Source organism: Mytilus californianus, unplaced genomic scaffold (assembly GCF_021869535.1).
Source record: "Mytilus californianus isolate M0D057914Y unplaced genomic scaffold, xbMytCali1.0.p SCAF_4, whole genome shotgun sequence".
NCBI lineage: Eukaryota > Metazoa > Mollusca > Bivalvia > Mytilida > Mytilidae > Mytilus > Mytilus californianus.
The window spans coordinates 29757537-29773110 of NW_026262690.1; the positions used below are offsets into that span (position 1 = coordinate 29757537).

At 31.1% G+C, this 15574-nt stretch overlaps 1 protein-coding gene across 1 annotated transcript; it reads left to right on the forward strand.

The window, feature by feature from the left end:
- Positions 1-12868, forward strand: LOC127698193 (breast cancer metastasis-suppressor 1-like protein-A). The gene is made up of 9 exons (XM_052201549.1): positions 1-232; positions 1124-1214; positions 1679-1806; positions 3208-3287; positions 6826-6922; positions 7930-8022; positions 9147-9211; positions 10964-11015; positions 11440-12868. The coding sequence occupies exons 1-8, from the start codon at positions 106-108 to the stop codon at positions 11006-11008; spliced, it is 726 nt and encodes a 241-aa protein (XP_052057509.1). The 5' UTR covers positions 1-105; the 3' UTR covers positions 11009-11015; positions 11440-12868.
- Positions 12869-15574: the final 2706 nt, after the last annotated feature.

Genomic DNA, 15574 nt, shown 5'->3' on the forward strand with positions numbered 1-15574 from the left:
GTATATGAAATGTTTTCTCCTCTCGAACTACAACTTCCGTTTACCGCATTTATATTATTTTAAAGTAAAGTCTGTCTTATTCTGTTATATCTAATATTTAAAAAAATGCCGACCATTGAAAGTGAGAAGAATGAAACAGAAGAAGAGGAGATGGATCATGAACCAGCTGATAGCGATAAAAGCTCAGACGAAGAATCAGAATCTGGCTCTGTTGACGACGACGAAATATCTGGTAAATAATAATTTTCAATTTTCCAATTAGTGTGGTAATTTTTTCTTAAATTATGATTGCTACTTAACTATTACATTATTTAAGTTAATTACAGGTTTATATGAAGCAATATCACGTCCCTTTTCTCCCATTGACGAGAAATCGAGTTTTTTTTTTTCATTTTTAAGGGCTTATAAGTTATACATCATTATGCTTGTAATCCATATATATTGCCACTGAAGTTATGTAGAATATAGTAATGTCTCATCGTACGCGTTTTGTAGCTTGACCATATGGATGGCTTATTATGTATGCCTGTAACTAAAATATGAGCTACCTTCAAGGATGCCATGCCATGTGCACATGCAGAACACTTCTAGACAAGATAAGACAAGACAAGACAATTTATTAACAACTTAGGCACACGTAAGGTGCTACAAGAGGATAACAATTATACATTAACAATTACATATATACTTATACATTTACAAGATGACAGACCACCCACGTCACTGGCACGTGTATGCAATGTGGTATCACATATACAGTAAAAACAACTTGCATGCAATTTGGTGTAGATTAAATTTTTTTTTAACTTTTATTCTATAGCAAAAGTATCAGTTCATTGATTTTGTAATAGATTTATTTTTCAAAATGACTCCAGATAAATGTATAGATAAAAGACCATGAAGCTAACTCAGTCAGGTGAACTTCTAAAAGGATGATATGTTTATCAGAAAAGCATCCATGAAAACAATTGAGTGCCACTTTCGGCAAAGATCAGGAAGTATAAATTTTTATGGCATTTTAGATAAAAGTAGGGAAGGGTGTGTACATGTAGAGTCCTGCTGAAAGCACTTGTAAAAATAAATGAATTTGGATATTGAGAATTTTCTTTTTTGTGTTCTGCAGAACTAGATGAGGAAGAATGTGACCAAAGAAGAACTCATTGTTTAGATGAAATGGCAGATCTGGAAAGACAGTTTTCTGATATAAAAGAGCAGTATGTTAGAATTTGTTACTGTAAAATTAGATTGATTGGTGTTTAACACCACTTTCAGCACTGTTGGCTATTTTGTGGCCGTCAGTTCGTATAGGTGAAGGTATCAGGAGTGTCGGAGAGAACCACTGGTATTATTGCTAACCCCTACTGTATGTCAAAAATTTATGAAAGACTTCAGTGGGGTTTCTACTGAATTACCTTGTGTATATTTACTATTAGATTATCTTGGATCCCAATGTACATATTGATGCATACAGAGGTGTTTAATTAACAACTGATTTCTACATGTAAATAAAATTCTGATTGAATGTAGTATTAAACAATCAATATTTAATTACTAGAGTTCTAGAAGCAAAACATTATTTTTAGGACAAATTGAAGTATTATGAAATAAGCAAAGACCACTGCCAATTAAAAATGTAATATTATTAAAATAATTGACAAATACATTTTTGTGCCATCAGACTATACAAGGAAAGAATGAGTCAGATAGAACAGAAACTGATTGAGATGAAGGCAGGAAAAGCAATAGAGTATTTAAATCCTTTGGCAGAATTACAGGAAAATATGAGGATAAACATAGAAGTAGCAGGTTTGTCTTGTCAGTTGTCTCCCCTTGTTTATGGTGTTACAAATTATACATATGCAGTAAAAAATTTAAAACTTTAATTGCCAGTTCTTACTGGCAAGGATTTAATTTTATTGCAGTTATATATCTAGTACAATAAAAAATGTCTAAACTTACAGTGAAGCTTGCTGTTTGAAAAGTTAAAACTATCAATGGAGTGGAACACAAATTGAAATGGAACTGCAGTGTGAATACAAATAATCAGCCATACAATTATAAGTGCAGGGATAGGGCTGACTCAATAGTCAATACAACCTCTTGAGTTTGAGTTCTGTTGCCAATTTTTGTCTGCCATTAGATGATAGTCCCTATAGTGAAACATAGCAATCATATAATCTGTCCTTTCTTTTGTACTTGTATTTTAAAGTACCCTGATGATAAAGTTGTTGACAACCTGAATTCTGGGCTTTTTTTAAACTATTTTTAGTTACAAAGAAATTTTATTGACTATGTAATAATATTTATTATCTTGGTATAATCAGGGGTGTACAGAATTTTACACTGGTGTTGAAAATTCATACAACCTGAGGCACAGCCAAAGACTATACATTTTGAACACCTGTGTAAAATTCCGTTCACCCCCTGATTGCACCAAGATAAGTTTATTTCTTATGAATCGTTCTTTTACTTATTTTATACTGGGGAATAAAATTGAAAAATTCTTATGAAGAACTTCCACTGCACATTTTTTCAACACCTATGTTGTTGTGCATTGTCAAATATTACCTTTTTTCGTTTTTATACGCCTGTCTTAGACAAGAAAACAGTATATGGTATACTGTTGTCCATTGTCAACACTTCGGACAATTACTCAAAACTCTTTCACTAATTTTTATGAAACTTTGGTGAATTGTTTATTTCTATTGATGTAAGCTCCCTTTCGATTTTTATATATTTTAGATTTTATGTTTGAGTTAGGAAATTTGATTCATTAAAAAGGGGGATTTTCCAGTTTTCAGACAATAACTCGAAAACTCTTTGAGCAGTTTTCATGAAACTATGATGAATTGTTTATATCTATTGACCTAAGCTCCCATTTGATTTTTATAAATTTTAGAATTTACGTTTCCAAGTTCATGAAGTTATGGGATTTTACTCATAAAAAGGGGGAATTTTCAAGTTTTCGGACAATAACTCGAAAATGCTTTGAGCAGTTTTCCTGAAACTTTGGTGACTGATTTTTATCTATTAGAATAACCTCCTTGTAGTGTTTTTCTAAATTTCTGATATGACATTGAGGAGTTATGGAACTTTTTTCATTGAAAAAGCAACGGGCGTATCATGCACTCATGGCACAGCTCTTTATTGGTCTATGTAGTTATAATCTTGATTCTGTTATAGTGCTGATGTATTGATTTATTTCAGGAATTTTGAGAGAGTACATGATACAAAATATTCAAAGAAAAGTTGAAAGTGAAGAAATTGGTTCAAAACAAAATATGGAGGTATTTTTTTAATCATATTTTATTCAATATTATTTAGAATAAATATTTTCACTGTGTGTAATATAATACATATGATGTAAAGATAAAACCAACATCTAAACCATCTTATTAAAGTCCAAGGACTGCAACAATTAACTTCTTTCTAAGTTATGTAATCTTGTACGTTTCCAGTTTTTCCATTCTGTGTAAGTTTGTGATTAGGTCAGTTTAAGAGGAACTGCCAGTGGTAGGTCAATGATATGTGGTATGGGGTTGTAATAGAATGGGTTCATTGACTTTTGAAATTTTTGCATAGTTTGCATGTAAAAGGTTGTGTTTGTGGTTAAGGTCCGTTCAAAGAGAACCACTTATGATAAATCAATGGTATTTTGTATTCTGTTGTACTAGAATTTACAGGACCTCGTTTCCACAGAGATTATTTGGCTTGCACCGTCAGTCATGGTTCATTTACATTAGTGTTTTGAATACAGTGTTTTCCCTAGGCTATTCAAGCATTGCGGTACCGCTACGCATAAATTTCGACCGCCATGCTTTCGTTGTTGCCGCAATGCATCCCGCTATGTGTGAAAATTATAACTGTGTAAAATATTTATTATCGATATTTTGAAAGTGAAGTGACAAGTGACAACTTCACACAGATATTTTAAACTCATCTGACTGATAATTGGATGCATCATGTCGCGCATGCCGGGATTTTACAACCTTCTTGATTAGTTGGTTATACATCGAGACTTCGGTTACATAATAAAAGTTGCCAGTTAGCTGGTAAATAAATAGTCAGATTAATCTCCAATGCATATCTTTCTGTGCTAAATAAAAAGTTTAACCTTTTCCAGTATAAATTTCACCTTTAAAACGAGTGTTCGACATCGTTATTTTACTGTGATCTTTAAAAAGTAGAAATTTAAAATTTGGTATAGTCTCTTGTATTTTAAAATAAAACTAACGAAAATTTCACCGAGAATGGACAAAACATTTTTTTTTAATAAAGTTTCGCAGTTATTTCCTCAGCTATATTCACATCCATGAATTATTTTTTGATTGGTCAGTCACAACAATCAGTTATTTTTAGATTAGTCACGGTTGATTGATTATATCAAAGAATACGCATCACCGCCACCGGGCCGAGAAAAAGACGTGTCTTATGAAATATTTAAAAAATTTGATGGAAAAACTTTCAAAACATATAGTTATTTATGGAAATATTGTTTTTAATAAACTGGTGTTGTTTGTTTTTATTTCAATGGGTCACAAGCTGAAGTTTCTTTCACTTCGGCAAGATAGGATTTTTACAATTAAGAGCGTTATATATAAGGGATGTATTTAAAAGAAAATGTTAATTGTCATGAAATAAAATGTCAGCTTAGCTTCCAAACAGGTAATTGCCAAATATGTCATCCGTATATTCGTATGTCAGGTATTCTTCATTGACGACTTCTGTAATTAGTGCAAATAAACTTTTTTTCATTGTTTCCTGTAAAATCTCTGTGAAGCAATGATGATATTCAAAGTTTTATTTAACAACTTGCTGTTGATGCTGAAACCATTCTATCAGCAAAATTTGAAGAACAATCATCATTTTAACAACCATGTCCAAGCAACCATCAAAGAAACGTCGCCTTACTGGCCAGTTGGTCAGAGAAGTCTACTCTTTCATCAAATTGTAGTCGGACAGATGAAAATCATCACCATGAGCAAAACCCTGAAGTTGAAATTCAACCTTCACCAGAATGGACTGAAAGTCAACATGTACATGTACCAACAGACACAAGAAACCCTACCAGTACCATTGTATCACTGAAAGAAAATACGAGAATCACAAAAGATTTAAAGAAACGAAAAACAGTATCTTTGTCTAAGTATGCAGCAATTGGTCTTGTTTTGCCAGTTTCAACAGCTGATTGTGAAAGGTGTTTTTCATGTTTAAACAAAACAGAATTAAAACACCTTTGAGAAACAGACTATGCCAAAAAGTGCTGAATTGCTTAATGCATATATCAATTGAAGGACCAAAGGAGGAAGATTTTGATTTTGAAAAATGTGTGGTGACCTTTGGAAAGTTGAAACAGAGGAAGATATCAACAAAATAATGTGTACATGACATTAATTTGTAAATTACTATTGCAGACTGGATTATTTTTATTATTGTTTATAAGGTCTTTCATTAATTCCTCTCATCTTTGATAAATACTTTAAAGTTCCATGACTTATATGAATTGCTGTACCTATAATAAAACAATAAGATTGGTATATGGCTTTAAACATATAAATTATGTAAGTGTAACTAATTCTGAAAAAGAAGCGTCACGCACTGCGTTGCAAATTCACCATGGGCCCACCATGCATGAAAAATTTTCTAGGGAAGACACTGGAATAATTTAAAGTATTGCCATTTTGATTTCAACATTTTCATTATACAATCAAAATAACATACATGCCAGGTGTGGTTCATATGTGTTTCTCGTTTCTCGTTTTTTATATAGATTAGACGGTTGGTTTTCCTGTTTGAATTGTTTTACACTAGTCATCTTGGGGCCCTTTATAGCTTGCTGTTCGGTGTGAGCCAAAGCTCTGTGTTGATGGCTGTACTTTGACCTATAATTGTTAACTTTTTATACATTGTGACTTGGATGGAGAGTTGTCTCATTGGCACTCATACCACATCTCCTTATTTATACAGATTTGTCTCTGTGTCAACAGTTTATTTATTTATATGTGGTAAAACTTCAGACAACTTACAATTTTACTTAAATGATTTTATTTCTTCAGTTTAAAAGAATAGCTTATTATTTGGTGAGGGAGATCATTGGTGTGATCCCTAACCAGTTAACCCAAAGACGTTGATATTTGCTGCTTCTCCACTAAGCATGCTGCATTAAGAAGTAAGAGCAAAGACTGGTCAGCTCAAGTCATATTAATGTGTAAGGGTAGGGTGGCAAGTCTTTCTGTGGACTGTTACCTTGTGAACTAGCATGTTGAAAATCTGGTTCTAGTACAATGCAGGGCTCATATTCATATTGTGTTAAAATGTTCTCATCCTTAATATGCATTTAATTTTGCCACTGGACATTAAATAGCCATTCATCATCATCTTATTATTCTTTATATGTATATCATCACATTGATGTTTTGCCACTGGACATTAAATAGCCATTCATCATCATCTTATTATTCTTTATATGTATATCATCACATTGATGTTTTGCCACTGGACATTAAATAGCCATTCATCATCATCTTATTATTCTTTATATGTATATCATCACAATGATGTTTTGCCACTGGACATTTAATAGCCATTCATCATCATCTTATTATTCTTTATATGTATATCATCACAATGATGTATACTGTTTTGAACTTTAAAAAAAAAAGAACTGTTCAGTTCATAAGTATGGGAATAATTTCATGAAGTAAACTTGACACTTAGAAATACTTCTAAACATGCTATAGAATTCTGTAATTTCTCTTGTTACACATTGTTTCTATTTGTTTATCCCTAAACTAATGTTATAATCCGGATTTGTTATATTTTTAGAGTGAAAAAGCACTGTTGTATGACTCTATTAAAGCTGATTTAGAAGATAAAATCAGAAGACTGGAGGAAGATCGACATAATATAGACATATCTTCAGGTTTGTTGTAATCTCCCATTGGAATGCATGTTTTTGTGAAATAAAGTCACTAATGGTAGACATCAGGTTATTGATTCTTAGGACAATCTTCATAAAAAAAAATCAATATCTAAGGTCTTAGAAAAATACCCTCATACATTATACTGTTATATGATTCAAAGACAAAAGTCTTGAGTTGAAAAATTGTTGTGTTGCATACATAAGCTATTACTGCTTGTATTATCAGCAGAATTTTATATAGATGTCTTTAAAGAAACCATAGCTCTTTATTAAATATCTTATGTTTTTTCTTTAAAATAAGTGTTACATGGTATTAAACACAAGTTTTGCATAAAAACCATTAGTATGAGATATTTACAAAAGGACTTAGTACATGTATTTACTTGACTTTTATCAAAATAATTTAACCTGATAGATGAAAAAATTCAGTCATTTTAGGATGGTTGTTTTGAAACTAAAATAATTTTTATACTCAAGTTGACATCCACTGAAGATTAACTATATTTACATAAAAGTGTAATACAGAAACACATTTTAGTAATTCCTTTATAATTTTATAAATTTACATTTAATAACTGTACGCCAAATCTGTTTTAACCAAAGTCATAATTGTGTTTTATGTCAACTTTTAAAAAAAATATAGAATTAGATGCATGTAAAACAAAAAATTATTTATAATAGACAACGAATTCTGAATATTTTGTGTCAGTTTTGTTTTTGTCATTTTTGCGACTTCTGTCGCAGAAAGCTCTTCATAGGGATAGTGATCCAGTGGTGGCAGCAGCGGCGTTAAGGTGTACATGTATTTCTGGTTTGGTTTATCTGACCTTGACCTCATTTTCTTGGATCATATTAAGTTTATGTGATACTTGTAGGAAAGCTTTATATTTAAGACTATCAACATAAAACCAATGGTCAGTAAAGCAGGCGAGTCATTTCAGCGTGTGCACTCTTGTTGCTAATGTACTTTAATACTGTTTAAATGGTCACTTATATTGTTTTTACAGATTTATGGCATGAATCTCATATTTCAAAGAAAAACAAAAAGAAAAATGATTCCTTTTCTACAGATCGAAGGAAAAAGCCAGTTACAATTACAGGTTTGCAACTTATACATAAAACATTTTTTATTCTAGTTACTTAAATGTCATTTTAAGTGTAAATATTACTGTGATTTATAATACAAATACAACCTGCTTAATCTGTGGGATATTTTGGATTTATACTTACAAAGTTGATAAAATTTATGCATTCTTTTTAGCTCACTCTTGGCATCTGGTGTCATCCTCCTTTGTCATTGTAAACTTTTTGAGAGAGAAAATCTTCCCTCTGAAATTACTTGGCCAAATATTATCAAACCACCTAAATGTTCCATAGGGTAGTTTAAAAACTATTTAGAGATTTGATCAATCACAAAACATGGCTTCTTGGGTAAAATGCAGTTTTTGGCTTATATTTTTAAAACTAAAGCAGTATTGGAAAAACTGACAGGGTAATAATTATCAAAAGGTCAAGGACAATCTCAGATTGAATATTCAGTAAAGTCAGACAGCTCATTTTGGAGTTATTCCCCTCTAAAATGCAAATTTTGAAATGTTTTCCCTATCTTGAAAACTATATATAACAGATAGAGAGAAATTCAATAAGTTAAAATGATCAGATCAAACAGATCTAGAAATAAGTCAACATTGTAGAAATAGTCCTTTTTCCTTACAGGAGTTATTGCCTTTATATGACGATTTCTCACTTATTTTTTGGAGAAACTTTTGTAGGTAGAGGAATCTTTAAAAGTGTTCAGCAAAGTAAGATCTACAAATACATAAAATACAATACTGTATTTCCCCATGAAATTCATTGATCATGTCTAAAATATTAAAACCACTTAAGCCATATTTTCACCAAAATTACATATTTCCAATTTTGAGATTCATATTTACAAAATGACTAAAGAAGGTAGCCTTTGTTTCATTTTAAGATCGTATCTTTCCTACAACATACCTCAAAATAAAAAAAAAATACAATACCATGCAAAACCATACACTAACCTGAAGCAGGTCAACAAAAAGGCACTATTAGGATATTACAAAGAAAATTAAGGATAGATTTTGCTGTAAAATGGATAAAATTCTCTGGTTTCATAAATTTTAGAAATCGTGCAATACATAAGTAATACTGCCTTTCATAGGATTATAAAAAATGTTACAGAAAAAACTTTATTTTTTAGGACCATATATTGTGTATCTGTTGAGAGATGTAGATATTATTGAAGATTGGACAGAAATTAAAAAGGTAAGCATTTTCAATTTTATTAGTCCCCTACTGATGAAGTCTGGTCCATCTGTCTGTCTGTCCGGCAAATCAGTTTGAAGAAATTGATATGATATTTGATGTATCGTATAATCATGACAAGTTACAGATCATGTTCAAATTTTGTTCCGGTCTGACGATTTTTGTGCAGAGTTATGGTCCTTGAACTTAGAAAATTCACTCAAATAATCAGTTTTCCTCATTTTTTTTGTCATGCTTGAAGATATTGATTTGATAATTGGTATATAGTTTTATTATGACAAGTTAGATCAAGTCCGATTTTGTTCCGGTCTAATGATTTTGTGCAGAGTTATGGTCCTTGAACTTAGAAAATTCACTCAAATAATCAGTTTTCCTCACTTTTTTTCGTCATGCTTGAAGATATGGATTTGATAATTGGTATATAGTTTTATCATGACAAGTTACAGATCAAGTTCAAATTTTGTTCCGGTCTGATGATTTTGTGCAGAGTTATGGTCCTTGGACTTAGAAAATTCACTCAAATAATCTATTTTCCACAATTTTTTTCGTCATGCTTGAAGATATTGACTTGATATTTGTTATATAGTTTACACTATGACAAATTATAGATCAAGTTAGCATTTTGTTCCAGTACAATGAATTTTTAACCGGTAGGGGACTTTGTATTGCCAGGCAATACTCACAGAAAGCTTGTTGAATTTGGTTATCAGGCAGGTTAACATTTCTGTTTATTATTATTATATCATATCTGTGTTATTAATAAATATTGTGGTCATTTACTTAGTGTGTAAAAAGAGGAATTGGAATCAGTGGATAAGGTTTTCAGTACCCATTAAGGCTATCAGGTATGAAGGTTTGCAATCATATAGTTGGTAGATGTTATGGTCATATAAGAAACACTACAAGTAACAAAATATATTAGTAAATGCACACAATATCATTATTTCCTATCAAATAAACATCCCAGGATTGAAGATGCATAACATGTAGGTTTTATTTTATTCATTTAAAAATATTATTTTCCATTATTACTAATAATTGTTCCGTCCATAAATATATTAAAAAGCTTTAGATCTTTGAAAAAAGGAAAAACTCTTTATATTCATATCCAAACTCTCAGAGGGAACACAGTAATGCATTCACCTTATTTGTCTGTCCATCCGTCTGTTTGTCCAACACATTTTCTGTCACAATTTTCTCAAGAACAACTGAATTGAATGACTTCTTATTTAGTCAGCAGCTTGACAGTGATGAGTTGTAAAGTGTGAGCACTTTTTGGTCTATAAGACACCTACTTCTTGTTTGCCAATTCTTGGAATTTTTCAATTTGTGGAATGAACTTATTTTTTTATGAAAATTTTCAATGTGTTGATTATTTTTTCATTTTCATTTCTCTAGTACTACTTATAAAATGATTTATAATTTGGTCTGCAGCTTGACAGTGAAGAGTTGTAATGTGAGAGCATTTTTTGAGATCTGTCAAGACACCTTCCTGTTTTTGGATACTTTAAATTTCTAGTGGGGTAGGCATAGCCCAACAATGTGTGTCTTCTTATTTAACAGTATAGCTGTCATGTTAATCTTGGAAGGCTTTTTGAAAATTAGATAAGCAACAATATGTTTTATGTTCTCATTAGATAGATATATTCAGTAAGTTATTTAATTAGTTTGTTCCCTATACACATACACTTTATTTGTTTTACAATATTCCTGTTGAGAATTAATCCATTTCATAATCATTGTAAATTTCAGGCATTAAAACATAGTCAGAAGAGGAAATTAGAGTGTGAATTCTGAATTCATTGTAAGTACATGTATGTCCTAGATCTTAAACCAATAGAATATATAAATGGAAAAGCTTATAGGGTATACATATAACTATTGAGAAGATACATTTTGAAATCCTTGTTTCACTTTTCAGTGTTGATATTCTCTCTTTTTAATAACTCAACATGTTGAGCAATGTGCATCCCATCTCTAGCTAAGGGTATTATTAAAGGTTGCATGAATACAGATCAAATGAGGTTAAATTATTGACTTGCAAGCCAATATCAGCTATATTTATTATTTTGACAAAATTTAACCAAATTTAACTGACTGCTAATAGTGAAATATTATTTCAATATCCCAGTTTTTGAAATGTTTCAAACAAACAAAAAAATCAAATTTTAAGTTTTTGTTTAAATTGTAGCTAATGCCCCTTAAGATATAATATTTGAATGTTGCAGAGGTAAAGAAGGAATTCCAAGCAGTCTGTGATAGTTCACCCCAGAACTTATGGAACCAGTAGTGACAGTACAGAGGCATTTATCTGGTACCTGGTTTATTGGTGAATCTGTTGGGCACCAGTGCTGTGATGTACAACATTTAACAGACAGAACGTTACATATCAAAGTTGTACTGAAATGTTAAATGAAATGATAGTACATTGTTTTTCTTGGACCAACAAAATGGCATTTTTGTTTATGTTTGAATGATAGATGGTGTACCAAAGTATGAATGAGTGTTTTACATTCCATTTAATTATTTCATCTATTTTAGGTATTCATTTTTCTAAAAAATACATTCAGAAACCCTGAGTAAATCAAAGAAAAGAGGATTTTTTTTTTATTAGAAAAAGGGTTTATAGTAGTAATTGTAACTGGATATCTAAACAAAAAATGATAGGTTTTTATAAACTGTGCCAAATTATAGTTTTTATCAATTATTATGAAAGAGTTTATGTCACCAAGCTTGTTTTCAAGCTACATATTGTGTATGTGATGCAAAACTCCAATAAATTGTAAGGATTATTTATGAAGAAACACAATGTTCTGAAAGAAAGACATATCCTCTAGGATTTAGAGATAGGAGATTTTATTGAATAGTTATGGGAAAGAGGAAAAAGAGGGTTAATATTCTAGTTTTCTAGCCTCATAACATTACAGTACAATTTATTAAATTGAATCATTGGAGTTACATCCCCAATTATATTAATAAAATGTTTTGATCAAACAAAAACTTTTTCTGGTTGGGTATTTAAGAATATTACCAAAAGGACATTTTCAAAAGATGTTTATTTCTATGATAACAGCTTTGTGTTGTAAGATATTTGTTACATTTTTCATGGGTTGTAGTAGAAATTAATATCTTTGATCTCTGACGAAACGTGTTATACAGGACACGCGTTCTTGTTTGAATTTATTCCAAATTAAGATTTTGTCACAGATTTTATGGTTTCAAACATGGAAATGTGAAATCGTGAGCGTGGCATATCTTATGGACGCATATTCTTCTTTCTTCCAAGTTTACTTTAATTTTGATTAAATACTGAAATTTTAAACATTTTATAACTTTTTAAAATAATTTTGTTATACGTTGTGAATGTTTAAAAACTTTTAAAATAAACATGCTTATTATTAATCATTGCATTGTCAATTAATTTCCCTCTCAGTGAGCAGCAGAATTAGGCTTGGTTCTATTTTGTGTGCTGGTACATAACCATTTTTGGTTAACAAGTTATTCAACATATTTTGAAAAAACAAATCTGAAATCATGCGTCTTGGTTGTATGTTGTTTCTAGGTCTTACATATTTTAATTTTGTCTGTGCAGTTAAGTTTTAGTGTAAAGCAAAGAATTATATTGTGATCATTGTCAAATAAAATATTGAAAAAGTCTTTTACGATTATTAGCATATACTTGATGGACTTTACAAAACTGTATCTTTTTTTCAGTAGAATATTTTTCTGCTTAAACTACCAAGTACCTTTTCACAATTATTGCCATCACTTGGTATCTATCATCTGTTAATCTTAACATAAAATCTTCTCCTTTGAAACAGCTAGACTAATTGCAACCAAACTTGGCCACAATAGATCTTAGACTAGAGTATCTTGTTTAAAAATTGTGTCTGATGAACCTAGCCTTCCAAACAACATAGTTGCCATGGCTAAATTCGGTCGATGCCTCTGCTGGTGGACTGTTAGTTCCTGAGGGTATCACCAGCCCAGTAGTACTGAAAATACGGATTTTTTGTTATTAAAATTTGCTGTTACAAAATGTTAGAAATTATTTTAAATTAAATGAATATATCTCCCTCATGCAAAGCTGATTCCTTGACCGGCTTTGGCTATACTTTTTTTTTTACATTACCTTTTTGGATTATAGCTCTTCATCTCTTTAATAAGCTTTGGATTTTCAAATATTTTGGCCTCGAGCATTACTGAAGAGATTTATTGTCAAAATGCACATCTGGTGCAGAAAAATTGGTACCTTTAATGTTATTAGAACAGAGAACGTAAATTCAAGTATTGTCAGTTATCATCAAAATGTTAAAAGAGAAAATATGAACTACTGTCTTTTTACCAAAACTGTCATACAACTGCCCTGAAATGAGAATTTAACCAATTTTTATGCCCCACCTACGATAGTAGTAGGGGCATTATGTTTTCTGGTTTGTGTGTCCGTTCGTCCGTCCGTCTTTCCCGCTTCAGGTTAAAGTTTTTGGTCAAGGTAGTTTTTATATGTATTATGGTATACCATTGTCTGTCCGTCTGTCCGTCCGTCGTCAACATGTCAGACAAAAACAAAACTCAAAACAAAAACGCTTAAACCAATTTGGATAAAACTGTGGTGATCTATTAACTTGAGCTCCCTTTCGTTTTTTATAAATTTTAGATTTTACGTTTCCGAGTTATGAGGTTTTATACATCAAAAAAAGGGGGATTTTCCAGTTTTTGGACAATAACTCAAAAAAGCTTTCAGCAGTTCTCATAAAACTTTGGTTAATTGTGTTTTATCTATTGACATAAGCTCCCTTTCGATTTTTATAAATTTTGGATTTTACATTTCCAAGTTAAGGGATTTTATTCATATAAAAGGGGTGATTTTCCAGTTTTCTGACAATACATTTAAAGTGTTTTGAGCACTTTTCATATAACTTTGGTGCTTGTTTTATATCTATTAAGATAACCTCTCTTTAGTTTTTCATAAATTACTAATATGACATTGAGAAGTTATTAAACTTTATTCTTAGAAAACATGACGGGCGTATCATTTGCTCATGGCGCAGCTGTTTATTGATGAAGTTGAAGTCCAATCAACTTGAAACTTAGTACACATGTTCCCTATGATATGATCTTTCTAATTTTTATGCCAAATTAGAGTTTTGACCCCAATTTCACGGTCCACTAAACAGAAAATGGTAGTGCAAGTGGGGCATACGTGTACTTTGGACACATTCTGTTTGGAAATAAAATAGGATCAGCAAGAAGAGATCCACAAAAATGATTTAATGTGTGAAATGGTCAGTTGACTCCTTATAGATTGTTCCCTTGAAAGACTTGTTTTTATACGACTGCAAAAAATTTTTGCGGTCGTATATTGGTATGACGTTGGCATCTTCGTCCGGCGTCGTCGTCCGAAGACACATTGGTTTTCGCACTCTAACTTTAGTTTAAGTGAATGGATCTCTTTGAAATTTTACCATAAGGTTCAATACCACAAAAGGAAGGTGGGGATTGATTTTGGGGGTTATGGTACCAACAGTTAAGGAATTAGGGGCAAAAAATAAGCATTTTCTAGTTTCCAGACAATAACTGTGGAACGGTGTATGGATCTCTCTGAAATTATACTACAAGTTTCCATACCACAAAGGGATGGTTAGGATTTGCTTTGGGGGGTTATGGCTCAAACCGTTTAGGAATTAGGGGCAAAAAAGGGGGAAAAACAAGGTTGTCCTTGTTAATGGACATATACTTTAGTACAAAACATAATTTAAAGCAGTGTAAGGGAGATAAATCAAATACATCATTGAAATTATCTCCCTTACACTGCTTTTAAATTATGTATAAAGTAATGGTTAATGAACAATTAAGATGATTTAAAACAGTGTAAGGGAGGTAATCCAAATACAACGTTTTTGGTTACTTCCCTTACACTGCTTTTAAATTATGTTTAAAGAAATGCTTATTTATAAAGAAAGACCAGTAAAAATATCTGCAAATGTTGCATCTTTTTTTTTTACAAAAAATCCATATGAAAGGTTTGACATTATATTTTAAATTCTATTATAAAAAAGATTAAGTTAGCACTATGGTAAATTTAAATGGGTAATTATGGTTGCAGAAACTCCATTAGAAATTTGATTGAGATTATGACCATATCTTGAGGGAAAGAATTTTTTGGGGGAAAAAGGGGGGGGGGTAAACAGAAATTGTGGGGAGTCAATTTTTTTTCATTTCAGATTTCAGAAATTAAAAAGAATTATTCTTCAAATATTTTTTTTTTTTCAAATTTCAAATATTGAAAAATTTCAAGAAGTAATCTTTAATTGCACAGTATGGCGTATTAGATTTGTAAAATCTTTTGACCACGTTTATTTA

Coding starts and splice junctions, on each gene's coding strand:
- LOC127698193 (XM_052201549.1), top strand. CDS start 106: ATGCCGACCATTGAAAGTGAGAAGAATGAAACAGAAGAAGAGGAGATG. Junction 233..1,123: donor TGACGACGACGAAATATCTG/GTAAATAATAAT, acceptor TGTGTTCTGCAG/AACTAGATGAGGAAGAATGT. Junction 3,288..6,825: donor GTTCAAAACAAAATATGGAG/GTATTTTTTTAA, acceptor TTATATTTTTAG/AGTGAAAAAGCACTGTTGTA.